Source organism: Mugil cephalus, chromosome 3, assembly GCF_022458985.1.
Source record: "Mugil cephalus isolate CIBA_MC_2020 chromosome 3, CIBA_Mcephalus_1.1, whole genome shotgun sequence".
NCBI classification, from domain to species: Eukaryota; Metazoa; Chordata; class Actinopteri; order Mugiliformes; family Mugilidae; genus Mugil; species Mugil cephalus.
Genome location: NC_061772.1, coordinates 29,070,049 through 29,087,751, shown reverse-complemented (window position 1 = coordinate 29,087,751; position 17,703 = coordinate 29,070,049). Strand labels below are relative to the sequence as shown.

At 40.1% G+C, this 17,703-nt stretch overlaps 1 protein-coding gene and 1 long non-coding RNA gene across 3 annotated transcripts; one reads left to right on the top strand and one right to left on the bottom strand.

The window, feature by feature from the left end:
* Positions 1-1,609: 1,609 nt before the first annotated feature.
* Positions 1,610-8,151, bottom strand: LOC125005550. 2 transcript variants are annotated; one of them, XR_007112453.1, is made up of 6 exons: positions 7,948-8,151; positions 5,944-6,041; positions 5,770-5,817; positions 5,543-5,614; positions 3,103-3,230; positions 1,610-2,095 (listed from the first exon to the last, which is right to left on the bottom strand). It is a non-coding gene; the product is annotated as an uncharacterized LOC125005550 (long non-coding RNA). The 2 variants fall into 2 exon arrangements; XR_007112454.1 differs by having other exon boundaries at positions 1,610-2,058.
* Positions 8,152-10,463: 2,312 nt separating this feature from the next.
* Positions 10,464-16,593, top strand: sirt3 (sirtuin 3). The gene is made up of 8 exons (XM_047580785.1): positions 10,464-10,680; positions 10,835-10,886; positions 11,476-11,682; positions 12,581-12,813; positions 13,756-13,856; positions 14,046-14,207; positions 14,844-15,050; positions 16,268-16,593. Exons 1-8 carry the CDS (start codon positions 10,575-10,577, stop codon positions 16,289-16,291), a joined length of 1,092 nt encoding a protein of 363 aa, XP_047436741.1. The 5' UTR covers positions 10,464-10,574; the 3' UTR covers positions 16,292-16,593.
* The last annotated feature ends 1,110 nt before the right edge of the window (positions 16,594-17,703 follow it).

Sequence of the window (17,703 nt, the reverse complement as noted above, 5' to 3'; positions counted from 1 at the left end):
CTTTTGAAATTCCAGTCAATGAGACAAAACCTTTTGAGATAAAGGGTTTGAAACAGGAGTCAGGTTCATCATTAATGTCGTCAGACTTTTCAGTAACAAGTGTTGGAAAGGTTCTGATCAAACACACATCCTTTTGCTGAGGAGTTGAGGGTAATTGTTTCCGTTTTAACGACAGGCAGTCAGCTACAACATGGCCTCTTTTATGACAATAGAAGCACTCACGGTTCTCTTGTGTAGGGGACAAGGACCCTTTGGCCTTTTCAGGGGCAAAACGGCCAGAATCAGGTCTGGTGGAACGTACAACAGAAGGTTTGTCAGATCGAGGGGAAGATGCAAACACATTCTTATGAGTTAGCACAAACTCATCCGCAAGAACAGCAGCCTTGGATAATGACGACACTTTCTGTTCATTCAAGAACATTACCACCTTCTCAGGCAAAGAGTCTTTAAAATCTTCCTACAGAACTAGTTGGCGAAGAGTCTCAAAGTTGTTTTTAACATCACTGGCAGGACACCATTTGTCACAGAGGGTGCACTTCTCCTGTGTAAACTCTACAAAAGTCTGACCATTCGATTTCCTGTGACTTCTACTTTTGCCTATAGGCCTCAGGAACGAGCTCATAAGCACACAAAATGGCCTCCTTTAATACATCATATCGCAAACTGTCATCTAAGGAAAGAGCAGACACTACCTCTTGTGCTTTACCGATCAGTTTGCATTGGAGGAGGATAGGCCACATGTCTCTTGGCCAGTCGAGTGCTGAGGCTATACGTTCAAATGCACTGAAATAGGAATCAACTTCGGCCTCCCGAAATGCTAGTACCGAAGCAATATTTTTACTCACATCAAAACCTTGCTTAGTGGATACTGTGTGAAAATGTGTGTCAGCCATGTTCAATGAGGGACTGGAGGAGACTTTCAGAGCCTCTACCTCAAGTTGCTTTAGTTTTATTTCTTTATCTGCTTCAATTTCTAACTTTTATACTTGCAGGCGGAGATCATACTCTGCCTTACGCACTGCCTATTTTTTTCCTGGGCCTCCAGCTGAAGGCGAGTTAAGCGTACCTTGAGTTGGGAATTTTGACTGAACTCCTGTGAGTATGGATGAGAGAAAGGGTCAAAACGAGGCAAAGTACCTGGTGCAGCTCTCCCAGCATGGTCTGCAGGAGGTGTGGATAGTGCAGCAGGCTCCTCGATGCCCTGGGACAACACACCGGCTGTATTACAAAGGACATCATCAGCCGCAACCTCAGCCACAGGCTGAACTGGACTCAGGACATTTAAATCCACCAATTTCTCTAGAATCTGCCTCTTGATTTCCCTCTTAAGTCTATTTTTGTGAACAGGAATATCAAAGTGTGCTGCAATACACAATAAATCATCCTTGCGACATACATCAATCTTTTCAAATGAGGGATTGTCAATAAAGTCTTGAAAGTGGAAACTCATTTTCAGTCACATGCCAAACAAAACCCCAAAAGTAATTTCTCATTGATTGTCAGAAGGTAAAACAGGTTGATCCCGGATGAGCCCCCAACTGTTATGTTTCCATTTAATTGGAAACAGTAACACTGACAATCAACAAAGAACAACTCAGAGATGATGGGAGACAGTTAAAGAAAAGAGATTTATTCATAATACTGAAATGAAAAGGTACATAATAGATGTAGGTTTCAAACAATGTAGGGGGAGAGAGGGACTGGTGAGGCTTGTGCCAAATAAAATAGACAAATTACAATCAAAATGAGCCTAGGTCAACTATCTCTGTGTGAAAAGAAAAGAAAACAAAAGACCTGACTGTACTGGCTACAAAACATCCAAAAATAATAAAAATACAATTGTGGCAGCAACCCATGACCTAGTGTGATAAGTCGTACCTTGGTCCCTAGTCCCCACCACAAACCCACCTATCCAACAAAGAAAGAAAGAGAGAGAAAGAGAGAGAGAGAGAAGCACAACAGAAGGTTTTCAAAGGTCCCTCCTTCTCTGATTGGCTGGAGTATGAGCCGATCCACAGCTCTTCACACAGGCTGGTATCCAACCTCTCACCTTCAGGACTACAGCAGACAGAGCAAGAGAGAGACATACGCAAAGCTTTACACATAACACAAGAAAAATAAAGAAAAAAAAAACACAAAGAAAACCAAATTCAATAACGGATCAAAACTTTTCCATAGTTTTTATGTGTCAGTCTCTTTAACCGAAAAAAAAATTGTAAGCTGGTCTGCAAACATCTTAAATGAAGGAGGTAATTCATCTTTCCGTATATTTAAAAAAATAAATAAATAATAGAGACTCTAAATAGAAACCAGACATGTCATGAAGTAAATAAAAACATGGGTTTAAATCAAACCCTAATTCTAAAGCTGATCTGGTAAAAAGACGAACTGAAGCCCAAAAAGGTTTTAATGATTCACAATTAACCAAAATAAATGCATATATGTCCCTTGTTTGGTTTTACATTTAAGGCAGAGTGGTGAATTATTTTTGGAGATTTTATGCATTTTCATTGCAGTGCAGTAGTCTGTGGATAAATGTGAAACTTGTTCGTAAATGGAAAATGTACCATATCACAAATATTTAGCCAGGTCTTTTCATCTGTCTCTAAACCCAAATCTTTTTCCCAAATCTTGAATAGGTCTGTGAAAGATGAATTTCTTCCTTTAGACAGCATATCATAAACGTAATTATGTAATTTAATTTTTTTAATCGTTTTTTTTTTTTATTTAATTGTAATTTTATTATTCAAAGTACACTCCTTAATGAGCGTAAAAACTACATTCCATATCTGTAAACATTTAAAAAGTGTGTACCAGGGATATTGATGTAAATTGAGATATTAAGGGGGGAACTATGCTTTGTATTACATTCCCTCCAAGCTAAAAGTGTGTTGTAAACAAAAAGTAAAAAGATATAGAGATATTATTTAATTTCAGTGTTTTTTATCTGTCTCTGTCTCACCTGCTTTCTCATTACCCTCAACTCCTTCATGGGCTGGTACCCAACAAATTTTTAGTAGCAGCTGAATCTGTGCAAACAACTACTCTCTCTAGTCTCACCTCATGTTACTTTCACCTTCTGCGTTTTCATGTATTTCTTACCCATAAACTTCTTGGTTATGCTGCATTACTTCAGTGACCTTTTCTATTCATTTTTTCTTCCGAGTTGAAAGGGAATGGAAATAGATAAGGAAATCTTTAAATTCTCCCACGCAGTTGAAGGCGGAGAGCTGAAAGACATCAAGAAGAGAAATTTGACTATAAATGCAATTTAAAACAAAACACACATATTAAACTCACTCATTAATTAACATCATACTTGAGGATGTAAATCACACAATATAATTAGTATAATTTCTTTGATCCTGGCAATTCTTACATAAATGAGTAAATTGAGCTCCAACAAACTCCAATTGAGATGCATATTCTGAATGTACTATATATATTATATAACACAAAGGGTGCATGTAAATATTGATGGATTTCTTAGCATAAGTGAGGTGATAATGACTGGCTAAGGTGGAGTAAGCTTTCATGATAAGCATGATAAGAGGTTAGCGACAGCTATGCTGAGTGTGGAGGAAAAGTTGGCCTTTTAAAAGTGGAACTACAGGCATTACTTCAATATCCTTGACGTACATGTGAAGTACATTTTTGTGATGAAGAAAATGCTTGAAGTACAGTAGAGCCCCTTTCGCATCGAGCGAAAAAGGTGTTTTTGGCTCTGATGTTGATACAGTAGTCAATATCTGTCTGTTACATTCTGACTCAATGGCCTGACAGACTGTACCATTTGACAAGCTTCAGCTCAAAAACAAGTTTTGTTCTATTCCAATAAAGATTGGTCTCTGAATGGCAAAGATTTTTAATGGAACGTGAACGGCGACTGTGTTTGTATCCAGCTTGTATCGTGATCTCCCACACTTTAACGATCATGGCAGCGCTCTGCATCTGAGGAAAGGGGGGATTTGGCGGCAGATATCGGACTCTGTGCAGGACACAGTGATTTACTCTAATATCAGCAGCCTTTAGAAAGAGCGGGGGTTTGACCGGTCCATTCCTCAGGTCATCGACAAATTGCAACTTTATCTGTAATGTACGCGATGACGTATGAGGGAGGAAAAAACAGGCGCGCAGCTCTCACAGGTGGAGGTCCGACCCGGGACTTTTGCCGATGTGAAAGCACCAAAGGAGAGTCGACCTGGATCTGACCCAGACCCCCACACCAAGGTGCAGAAAGCCTAACTACTCAGGCCAAAGGGGCCAAAGGGACCCAAGGAACGGCGCCCCCATGGGCAGAGAGGAACAACCCTGTGCGTGGGAGCCCCCTCCCGCTAAAAACTACTAAAAGAACCTTAAAATCGATCCTGAAGCACACAGGGAGCCAATGCAGTGATTTTAAAACTGGTGTAATGTGCTCTCGCCGAGCAGCTCTCACGAGCAGCTGAATTTTGTAAAACTTGTGAATTGTAAGTGTTCTTTTTAGGAAGACCAGAGAGCAGAGCGTTACAATAACCCAGAAAACCAGAAGAAGAAGCATCAGCACCTCTGTGTTAGCCTGTGAGGGAAACAGACGAACTCTGGCTATATTCTTAAGATGGTAAAAACCTATCTTTGTAATATTTTTGATATGCGGAATAAAACTGAGCTCAGAGTCAAAAATCACGCCCAGATTTTTTACAGATTGTGATATCTTAAAATCCTGTAGTTTTGGTAAAAGTTTCTCTCTCTGGCATTCAGGACCAATGTCGTCAACATAACTATGAAAGTTGATGCCGTGTCTCCTGATGACGTCCCCCAGGGGAAGCATATATAAGTTAAAGAGAGTTGGACCTAGAATTGACCCCTGGGGAACCACACACTCAGTTCCATGGGTTCCTGAGGATCAGGTATCCTAGAAGCTTCTATCAGAGAGGTATGAGATGAACCAGTTAAGAACAGAACCAGAGAGGCCGACCAGGTGCCTCAGTCTGTTAATTAAAATACGATGGTCTACTGTATCGAAGGCGGCGGTTAGATCCAGCAGAACCAAGACTCTGAGTTTATGGTTATCTAAGGTGCACCTGATGTCATTTAAGATCTTTAAAAGGGCTGTCTCTGTACTGTGGTTCATCCTAAAACCAGACTGATGCTTCTGATGCGTGAGGTCAAAGACTCGACCGAATGTCATCGATTTTACCTCTGAAGTGGTCTGCAATGTCCTCACAAAGGGCGTCACTAAGTATTTTGGATGAGCTGTTAAAATTTGTGTTTGTATTTATGTATATATTCTGGAGAAGAGGAATGCGGGGTTGTTTTTGTGTTCTGTGATCAGTTAATGGAAGTGAGAAATTCTGGCCTGTTTGGCTGAGTTATTGTAAGTTTTGAGGAGTTCCTGTAATATTTCATAATGAACTGTTAGCTTTGGTTTTCTCTACTTTCTCTACTCTACGTTATTGGTGGGAGGAGGCCAAAGTACCTGGAGAAAACAGACACGGACACAGGGAGAACATGCAAACTCCACCCTCCAATAATGGTGTGTTCTGCACCATTATTCACGTACCTGTTGTTCTGCTCATCTACCTCCATTGGGACGACATCTTGGTCAGTGGAGGACACTGATGGACCTGCACTGCTGCATGGGAAACATAAAGTGTTATATTGGTGAGACATGCATATACTACAAAGCCATTAGATGACATCATGTAGTAACTGTCCTAAACTGTCCAGTTTATCAGCGCTGGCCTGAAGGGAACTCTGAAACTAAGGTTTCATTCTGAGGCCACTTACATAGAAGGTTCCCAGTCCATAGTAGAATCATCATCATGTTGGAAGGACCTACAGTATAACCATATTGTTAGAGTATTAGTGTGAGATAGTGACAGAAATAATATGTGAATAAAAAAGAAAATCAAGTCCACACACAAACATTGAATGTAGAAATAAGCTAACTTATTAACTAACCTGTTAAAGCCTTGCACCTTCACTGCTAGGCCAATGGGCTTCCTCTTGGCATCAGGGCCAGTTGTGACAGGGTGGCCTCGTTTCTTGGGTGTAGGAGCCTGAGCAGATAAATACAAACATGAAATACAACATAAAACAACTGTTACAAGGTCATAAAACTGACAAAAATCACTAATATTCACTACATTGTCAGTAGTATTGTTTTATACTGACACTGTGCAATAACTCATGTTCACTTTCTTTTCATGAACTTGTACATATTTCTTTATATATTTAGTAGTAGTAGTAGTATTTATGTAATGTGTAATTTCCTGCTGTGCATGTACCCCATAAAGCAACAACTCTGAGGGGTTGGCACACAACTTTGAGCACATGTTCACTTACACTGATACATATTTCATAAATATTTCATATTTTTCACATTGAAGCATGTATTGCATTCGCCCCTCCCTCACACTGGTCACATCCCGTCTTGGTTATTGCAACTCTCTGCTCTCCGGTCTCCCCCTCAAATCACTTCACAAACTTCAAGTTGTCCAGAACACTGCAGCCCGTATCATAACCAGAACTCCCACCACCAGTCACATCACAACGGTTTTACAGCAACTCCACTGGCTACCCACCCGTTACCGCATCACATTTAAGATCCTTCTTCTAACTTTCAAAGCCCTCCACCACATATCTGACTTGCTCCACATCACAGTGCCATCGCATGTCCTCCGTTCCTCTTCATCAATCCACCTCTCTGTTCCCCCCCGCAAACCTCTCATCCTTCGGCCACCGATCATTTAGCCACTCAGCAGCCCGCCTTTGGAAATATCTTCCTCCCCATATCCGGAACGTTAACTCACTCACCTTAAAGACTCATCTATTCACTTTGACCTACCCACCATCAATCTGACTCTTGATTTTATGGTCTCTCTATACTATCATCTTCTTGTTTATTTAATTACTTATTTTGGTGTTCTGTTATATATTATTGTTTTCATGTTTATTTTATTTTGTATTTCACCTTTTTATTTCACTGTAAAGTGACCTTGAGGTTTTGGAAAGGCGCTTATAAATAAAATGTATTATTATTATTATTATTGTTGTTATTAGAATTGTTACTAGACGCGCACCAAAAGTAACGACAAGCATGTTGTACATCATTGTCTCATCGGTCGGTTATTTTGAACGTGTGTCAACACAGTTGTTTCATAATCTTTTCCCTCATTTTATTCAACTCATGTCTCACGATCTCATGAATGACATGAATGAATGGCAGGCTTATTATTCACTGCTAACACGATACCCGAGCCTCTTAACCGATGTACAACAGAGTGTTCGCCAGTCAGCGTCTGTTGCTGTGTCTCAATAAACATCTCGAACACAGTGACTGATCATTCCTCACTTTAACTCTTCCATAAACCACAAACAGGACTAGTTGATCCTTACCATGAAAACTTGGCGTTAATTTGTAGCTGTGTGCGGTTAAACAGTGCTGCTACACAATGCTATGCAAGCCAATGTATAGTGCGCTTCCTACTACGTAATACTACGTACTACTACGTACTACTACGTAGTAGTACGTAGTACGTGCGGGCTGCGTGCTGTACAGTCATACTGTGTATGAGTGGCGACGTGGCACTAGGGCGAGAGCCATCTTTGTTTTATATGTGTTTAGTGTAATCTTGCCTATTGAGAGTGCAAAAGTAAATGACTCCAGCTTCTGTCGTCATTTTCCTTAGCTCTACAAATCTGTAATAGTTCGAGAATGGCAGATTTTTGGTTCTCATGTTGCCAAAGAACTATCGTAACACTCTGGGAACGTTGTAAAGACGTTCCTTTTTTGAGTAATTTTCAGTTAACAGCTGTACTGCTTCGATTATTTAATACATTAGGCACACAAGGCTGCTCTACTGCTTTGTCTATTTAATAAATTAGTCTTTGTGTCCATGAAATAGAACAATACACAACCCTAACCCTAACTGACTAAACTGAGTCGTATATAAAACCACTTACCTGCACAGCGCCATCTTCTCTGTTGAACTTGTGGCAGTCCTAATTCTTAAAAAGTTCTGATTCCAATCTGGCCCATTCCAAGTGTCGAAGGAGGATATTTACCTCTCCTTCAGCCCAGGATCTTTGGAGAGGTATTGAAAATTCTCACGTTTAGAGACACATACAGAGACAGCACTGACTACACCCTTTCCACCCCTATCTGAGCTATCGAAGCAGACAACGTCCCCTTCCTACCTGTAGAACAGGTATACGCCTCCCCTGTTTATATGGGGACGTTACATTCTCATTTAGTTACAAGTCTGAACAGAGGACGAGTCTGAACTGAACAGAGGACTACCTTACAGCTTACTTATAAGCTTATAAGTAGACGGAGGTGGAGTTTCCCATGTTTCATTTTTTATTTTTTTATTTTTTTGCCTTTAATGGACAGTTAATGGTAGAGAAGTCCTCAACACATGGGGCAGGCGCTCTACAGACTGCAGTCCTACATCCGTACACGGCACATCGATTGTATCCAGCCATTATTATGACTAGAAATGAGGATTATTTTAAATAACCGACAGACTCCCGTGGCAAACACATCTTTTTCTCCTGTGATCATGGTAACGACCCCTCCCTCTCTCTCCGACTGCCCCAGAGCAGGTGTGTACACACAGACAGACGGTAGGGAAATTTACCTGTGTGTTCCTGGTCTCACATTTGGGCTCACTGTGAGCTTGCGGCATCCACACTAAAAAAGTAAGAGGAAACATGCGGGATAACAATAGGGGCCTCAGCCCCGTAGCCCCTGATAAGTACCATAATTTAAAAAACTTTGCTTTCTGGTTCTAAAGCCAAAGGTGGTTTTGATCTACTAGATTTTATGGATCCAAATTATACATTTAAAATTAAATGATTGAAGGAATGCTTAAAAAACAGATTCATTGTGGAATTTTATTCCACATAATATGTTCAGGAATGTTGGAGATCTCAAGTTCTTATTGTCCTGTAATTATAGTTTTGTAAGTGTAGTAATTCAAAATTATCAGTTAAGATGTTGGAATTTCATCAACAGCCTTGTTAGCCTGGAAACTATGTTATTCACGTAACTTTTCTCCAGACCAGGCTAAGTTCCAGGATTAAACATTTACATAATTTCAGTCACATCTGCCGTCAGTTTTATTTGTTTCACTTTCAGCTGTTTCATAAAATTATCTAGTACGAGTACAACTACGTTTTTGTGATGTTTCAGTGAGTGCGTATTTGTGCAATACTTACACATTCAGGCGGACTGCAATATGATGCCACGTTTTCTCTCTTTGTTTTATGGTAGTGGCGGTTATTCCTCTCTTTTTAATTTGATATTTTACCTCTTCATAGTCCTCGTAAAACAGGATAAGTTCAGCTCGCTTTGTGATACAGGCCTATGGAGTAACAGTTTGAGGACGGCAGGTTGTTGGTGCTCATGGTGCCATAGAACTATCGTAACGCTCTGGGAACGTTGTAAAGACGTTCAGTTCATTGTGTTATTTTTCAGCACACCTGGCACACAAGGCTGCTCTACTGTTTTGTCTAATTAAGAATTTAGTCTTTGCGTCCATGAAATAGAACAATATACAAGATACACAAGAAAACTACGTCATAAATGTATGAACTTTCCAAAGTGCCCAGTGAATATGCTGAAGCTGTGTGTTATAGCAGCAGGTGCAGTCCACAGTGAATGGAGAGGATGTTCCTTCAGGAACATGGATCTACATGAGGACACATTACTGAGTCCAATACAAGGGGCTGGGTATAAAGAATGCTTGTGCAAGCTTAAACAGACAATACAGGGAAATCAGTGCAAGAAAACCCCCACACACACAGAGAGAACAATCAAACTCCACCCAGAAAGGGCTGAACTGGACGTGGAACCGGACCTCCTCCTGGGAGGCATCAGTGAAAAATCACAGAGTCACACCCCATGTGAAATATGAGATCAACATGTGGCGCCTGTATGTATCACCATGAAAATGGGAAATCTGTGAATTATAGATTAATCTTTACTAATTTAACTCACTTCTCATTTAGTTACGAGTCTGAACTTGACAGAGGACTAACCTACAGGAAAGACACAGCTTACTTCACTCAACACTCGCTGAACATTTGCACAGTGTCAAAGGCTCCTATTGAGTCCAGCAGAATAATGCATCATAATAAAATCACCAGATTCATTTCCCAGGAGTATGTCATCAAAAACTCACAATAAAGCTGAATCTGTGCTTTTCAGTGTTTCAAATATTGAAAAAAGTTGAAACCCCAAAGTGACCAAAACAAGAGGTTTGTGTGAAAAATATTTATATGAATATTATCTGAACTTTATTCAACCTCGAGTTTTGGTTTTGATTATTTGTTGTATCTTTGTTTTATTTATATTATATTATTATATTATTTTGACTGCATTTTGACAATTTTGCATTGTTACATTTTTACTGTATATTTTCTGTCAATAAAGAAATAAAATAAAAAAACAAAAAAACTTCCGGGTGTCGCAAGGGCTGATGGGAAGTAATGGGGGCTTGCTAATGCTAACTTGTCGGTAAAGTGGATATTTTGCCTTCGTTTAGCGTTATATTTTACATCCTGAGAGTCTTGTGTCGGCTGCTCTCATGTCTTCTCCGTCTTTAGTGGGTTCGTCCTTAATGACACATGTCAGAGTTTGTTGTTTGTATCGCAGGCTGCGTTCAAGTCCGAGCTGGAGTCTCTCCGCAAACAGTCAGTAAACACAAACACACACACATTCACACACACACACACACACACACACACACACACACACACACACACACACACACACACACACACACACACACACAGGTGCTGCAGGAACAAATAATAACGAAGATCAATCACATGTGATGTTTTATAGACTTTGGTCAGAGGAGATCGTGTCCAGCTGAAGGTGCAGCAGCTCTGTTCAGGTACGACGACTCACCTGAGAGCAACACTGTGACGTATACACTGATCAGGCATAACATTATGACCACTGAAAAGGAGCATAACATTTAAACCATCAGTGATGCTACTGTGAAACTTTTGGTCCTGGCATTCATTTGTGTGGATGTGACACAGAAAAACACTTTAGGAACATCTCCACCTCCTCCACCTTGTTCCCCTCCTCCTTCCCATCATCCTTTTAGTTCTTCTTCTTCTTTACTGAGGTCCTTCCCCTCAGTCCACAGGACCCAAAGACCTGTTGGACTTTGTTTTCATCATACTTCTCCTCATCTTTATCCTACTTATTGTGAATTTAGTCCTCCCTCTTCTTCTGCTTCTCCTCATCTTCCTCCACTTTCTTGTTCTCCTGCTTCTCTTCCTCCTTTTAGCTCTTCTTCTTCTTCTTATTATTATTATTATTATTATTATTATTATTATCATTATTAATGTTCACAGAGGCCCCTCCCCTCAAGGTGCAGGAAAAATTACTTTCAGAAAATGAAAAGTCAAAGTCTAACAAGTTCTGTTTTAGTTTGTCATGTTTGACTTCAGAGTTTTTAAATTTCTTCCCAGACCGACACTCTCTCCCTGGGTGAATGGGACCCGGAGGTTTTTCTCCCGTGGTGGCGGTGGCGGCGGTGGCGGCGGTGGTGGCGGTGGGTCCGTGGAGCAGCAGACCCTGCAGGACATCGCCAGAAACATCCGAGAGCAGCGTTACAAGAGAGTGGTGGTGATGGCTGGAGCCGGGATCAGCACTCCCAGTGGCATCCCTGATTTCAGGTGAGAAAAGCTTCCGAGTTTCCCTGAAGGTGTCTTCAATAATCAGACAGAATAATATGAGATGATCATGCCTGCAGAAAGCAGCACTTTCCCAAGGTAAGGGGACAACAAACATCACTGGTAAAACAGAGGATTATTGTCATTGTGCAGCATTCGTGCGTTTTAACTAATGATGCGTTCACTGTATCTGTTTCTGTCCTTTATTAGACTCAGACAGACTTTAATGATCCACAAGAGAAATGACTTTGTCACAGTAGCTTTGTTGCACATAAAAGAAACACTCTTAAAAAGCCACAAGAAAGATAAAATAAAATAATATTAAATTAAAATAAAATAAAAATAATTATTATCTAGTAAAATAAAATAAACTGTAATTTAAAAAAATACAGAATTACGATTCTTTCTCTAAATTCTTTTATTCTGGAAATCTAATTTATGTTGTACAGTTTCCTGTTTTTTTTTTTTACGCTTTTATTTTTCTTGCTTATTTAAGTGCTTTGTCTTGTACCACTGAGCAAAGTGCACACGTACCTGAATGTACCTGAATGTACCTGAATGTATCTGAATGTCGGACTTTCCAAGCTCCAAGTCAGAATTTTAATTAGAATCCATCTTGGAAAGTTTGATTAATCTCACAAACCTGATGTAGAATTCATGCTGTCTGCTGCTTATTATTTAGTTATTTATGTCTATATGTTAGAAATCTGAGTTCATACACAAACATATTTTGCATAAGGCATGAAGTTTCCCAAACAAGTAACACTTTCATCATGTGTGGCTCGTTTAGTACAAACCATTTTATTACAAAAGGAGCTTCTAGTTAAAGCTCAAATGCCACTAAAATAACTCAGTGAGTTGGAATCAGTTGCTGACAGAGATGCTGTTTCCTTGCTGGCAGGTCTCCAGGCAGCGGCCTCTACGACAACCTGCAGCAGTACGACCTCCCTTACGCCGAGGCCATATTCGAGATCGGCTTCTTCCACCGGAACCCGGCTCCCTTCTTCGCTCTGGCCCGAGAGCTGTATCCGGGAAACTACCGGCCCAACGTGACGCACTACTTCGTACGCCTGCTGCACCAGAAGGGTCAGCTGCTCCGGATGTACACGCAGAACATCGACGGCCTGGAAAGATGTACGTGGTCGCCTCTCTTTTTTTTTATGACTCAGACTTTATTGAATTTAAATTTTTTTGGCAACTTCCAACAGAAAACATGCCCTAAGAGGCATTAACATCAATCGAAAAGAAAATTAAGATGCACAACTTTATTGTTAAATCATTTTTTCTGGCTACACTTAAAGTTATTTTCAGAAATGTCAGTTTCATATTATTTAAAGAACCACAACTACTTGTAAAGTTCCCCAATAAACAAAGTTCTGGATCTAATAGAATATTAATTTTCATGATCTTGGTTCAAATGGTACCGATATCTCCCCAAAAAGGCTGATACTGATACTGATACTGATACTGATACTTTCTTTAAATACACCCTAAAGTGTCTGGTAAACCTTAAAAAAGTGGTATATTTCAAATCATAAAGTAAATCATAAAGCTTCATAAAGTAATGTATTTATTTTAAACTGTGAAGTATACTGAGGTAGTTTTCCTCATTTATTATGTAGCCGAGATAATACAACAAGAGAAAAACCAAACAGAGACACAATCACACAAAATATGTGAAAATGTTGTTTCAAACACTAAAAAAACACATTAAAATTGTTGTAACTATTAAGAACTGCTATTAAATGAAAACTTCTGTGTTGTGGTTTAACCTGAGGTTTGTTGTGTTTGTCACAACTCATTAGTTTAGTTACTTTTTCACTGTTTTCCTACATCACCTCCAATGACTGAAGTATCAAAAGTATCGATATTTTGTTTTGAGGATCGATTTTAGAGCATAAAGACCTGGTATCGGAGGTATCGGTGTTTCAGTATCGATTGGACCATCTCTATTTTGAATGAGGAGTTTTTCTGGGCTGATAAACCTGATGCGTGATGTTATAACGAGTCTTATTATATAAATAGTATTATTATGATGAGTATAAAGTGTTATATCTGTGTTTATTCTGGATGAAGTGGCTGGGATCCCTCCAGAGATGCTGGTGGAGGCTCACGGTACGTTCGCCACCGCCACCTGCACCTCCTGCCTGAGGAAATATGAGGGCGAGGACCTCAGAGTGAGTCACGACCTCCTTCTTCTCCTCCTCCTCCTCCTTCTTTTCCCCTTTCTCCTCAACTTTCTCCTCCTCCTCTTCCTCCACCTCCTCATTACATTCCTCCCTCTACTTGTTACGCGCTCCTCCTCATAATAATAATAATAATAACACTATTTATTTATGTGTTTATTTTTGTGTGCGTCTCGTTAGCCAGACGTGATGAGTGGGACGATCCCGAAGTGTCCGACCTGTAAAGGTGTGGTGAAGCCCGACATCGTGTTTTTTGGGGAGGAGCTGCCACGACACTTCTTCAAGTATCTGAAAGATTTCCCTCTGGCCGACCTCCTGATCATCATGGGCACCTCCCTGGAGGTGAGACACAACAACAACAACAACAACAACAATAATAATAATATGACCCGCTGGAGACATAACACAACGTTTGCCGTGTTTCCAATAGGGTCGATACTGGGAGCTCTGGTATCGATCCAATACCAAGTCGCCCACACCGATACTTTTTCTTGAAACGTCATGATCATTAAATAACTTTGTAATTTTCCCTTTAGTTAGTTGATTATGATTAAACGCAAGACAAATATTTCAGTCAAATAAACCTGTTTTTCGTAACTCATATAACTACAATTATAAAACTATTTAACAGTATAAAAATTAAGTAATTCCCGTTTTCCTACACTCAGTTGTTTTAGTTGAAAAATGAACAATGTAACAAGAATATAACAGTTTAAAAAACACAACAACAACAATGTAATAATAAACATAAAATTTGTTTAAAGAGTGAAATGTCACTGGCGTCACCAGAGGTGATGCAGGGGGTCATGTGACCACTTCATTTGAAGTCAAAACACTTTGAGGTACATGAGCATCAGGCTCCGCCCCTTTTTGGGGCTTTGGTCAGAACACGACTCAGGACACGACTGGACTGAAGTAAAACGAGTTTCCCTGACGCCGTGAATCCGAGATGAGATCTGATCTGAAAACCCTCTGCAGGTGGAGCCTTTCGCCAGCCTGGCGGGCGCCGTACGCGGCTCCGTCCCCCGCCTGCTCATCAACAGGGACCCGGTCGGACCGTTCGCCTGGAGGAGCCGGCGGCCCCACGACGTGGCCCAGCTCGGGGACGTGGTCCGAGGGGTGGAGGAGCTGGTGGACGCTCTGGGCTGGAGGCAGGAGATGGAGGCGCTGATCGACTCTCAGGAAGTAGGAGTTAAAAATTTACACCTTTATTTGGTTCCTTAAGATTAGATTTGATCTTATTTCTGCTTTAAAAAAAATAAAATAAAAGAGCAACAAGTCAGAAACTTAAAAACAGACGCATTTTACTTTGAAACAGGAAGTAGATTTCAGCTCCTCCTCCTCTTCCTCCTCCTTCCTCTCCCTATTCTTATTTCTTCTTCTCCTGCTTTTCCTTTTTATCCACTTTTCCTTTTCTCCTTCCTCCTTGTTGTTCCGCTCCTCCTTCTTTTCCTCCTCTTTCTTTCCATCCTTCTTCTCCTTATCCCTCTGTTTCTCCTCCTTCTCAGCATGTCAGTCACATTTATTCTAAAACAAGAGAAGATAAAAAGTTAATATTAATTATTATTTTTCTTTTAAAATAAATAAAAAACATCTATCTACAGGAAGTAGTTTTTCGACGTCTGTGTTTTACTTTGAAACAGGAAGTAGATTTCAGCTCCTCCTCCTCTTCCTCCCTCCTCTCCCTATTCTTATTTCTTCTTCTCCTGCCTTTCCTTCTTGTCCACTTTTCCTTTTCTCCTTCCTCCTTGTTGTTCCGCTCCTCCTCCTCTTCCTCCTCTTTCTTTCCATCCTTCTTTTCTTTCTTCCTCTGTTTCTCCTCCTTCACCTCCTCGTTTCTCCTCCCTCTCAGCATGTCACTCACATTTATTCTAAAACAAGAGAAGATAAATAGTTAATTAGTCCAATTAATTATTATTTTTACTTGAAAATAAATAAAAAAAAACATCTTTATCTACAGGAAGTAGTTTTTCGACATCTGTGTTTTACTTTGAAACAGGAAGTAGATTTCAGCTCCTCCTCCTCTTCCTCCTCCTTCCTCTCCCTATTCTTATTTCTTCTTCTCCTGCTTTTCCTTCTTATCCACTTTTCCTTTTCTCCTTCCTCCTTGTTGTTCCGCTCCTCCTTCTTTCCTCCTCCTCTTCCTCCTCCTTCTTTCCTCCTCCTCCTCCTCTTCTTACTCTTTCTTTCCATCCTTCTTCTCCTTCTTCCTCTGTTTCTCCTCCCTCTCAGCATGTCACTCACATTTATTCTAAAACAAGAGAAGAGAAATAGTTAATATTATTATTTTTACTTTAAAATAAATAAAAAACATCTTTATCTACAGGAAGTAGTTTTTCGACATCTGTGTTTTACTATGAAAACAAGAAGTAGTTTTTCAACATCTGTAATTTCCTCTGCAGGCTGCAACAAAACCAGAAGAGTGAGGTGATTTTTTCTGCTGCGTCTTCATGCGACGTCCCTTTGAGGTTGAGACGTTTCTACACAGACTTTAATATATAATTATAATCACATAGAGTCAAACTGGTCAGATGAGTTTAAGACGCAGGTAAGTGATGGACGAGGAGGACGAGGAGGAACGTTGACCTTAATTATTTATATTTGTGACAGTAGCAGAGCTGGAGCTCAGCGCTTTGTGATCATTGTTTGGTCTCTGACTGAATGAAATCTGTAAATTATTGTTTGTTTGAGTGTCTCAATAAAAATATTCAGGTTGTTTTGATGATGATGGAGAGTCTGAGCTTCTCTTTATTGTCTGTTACCCTCATGTTGACCAGCAGGTGGAGCCAGAGGACAGTTTACACTGGATTTACTACCTATCAAACTCCTTCTTCTGCTTCTAGTTCTTCTTCTTTTTCCTTTTCTTCTTCCTCCTTGTTGTTCCTCTCCCTTTCCTCCCTCTACTTTTCCCCTTTGTTCTTCTCCTCCTCTTTCTCCTTCATCTCCTCCTATTTCCTTTCCTTCTGCTCCTCCTCCTTCTTTTCACCTCCTCCTCCCAGATCAGATACTTTTATTTTATTCTCTAGCTCCTCATAATATTCTGTCTCCAGGTGACTTTAATAATTAAGACCTATATTTTATTTATTTATACATGAATGAATGAATGAATGAATGAATAAATAAATAAATAAAGTCTGAAGGTGCCGGTTCTTCATCCACTGGTGGCTGGTTGCCATGGAGACCACGTCATGTGACTCCTTACCTTTTTTTTTTAATTTCCCAGGACGTCTCAGGTGCGACGCGTCGAACTCCGCCCTCAGCTCCCGAGACTCGTTTCATTTTCACCTCGACTTTTTTTCTCGCTGGCGCCGGAGACGTGACGAGTTTCTGAGGTGACGCTGAACGTTTCCTCTGAACAAAGACAGAAACTCGCTTCATTCACGTCCACTTCTACAATCCCCTCATTGGGTGTCTTCTTCTCCATTAACCTCTTATCATTCCAACCTTCTTCCAAAGAATAAAACAGACCCTGAGTAAACTGAATGAGCGTTGCTCAGCATAAAATAATAGACGTTTAATATGATAGAATAGATAATATAATAATAGATTTACTACTTGTGCAATACTCAAGTGCAATATCACTTATGTCCTTATGTGCAATATCACATCACTCTTAACTTGAACACACTTAACACACTGAAACTGCTGTTTTACATTTTTTACATATTGTTGTAAAAAGTCGCTCTTCATCCTCCTAATTGCCCCTTAAGGATAAATAAAGTTTTTTCTCTCATTCTGATTCTGATTCTGATGTGATGTTAATGTAAAGGTAAAACTGCATTATAAGCAGGGTCTGTATGTAATTGTGGGACTGTTTGAGTTGATCATAGTTTATCAC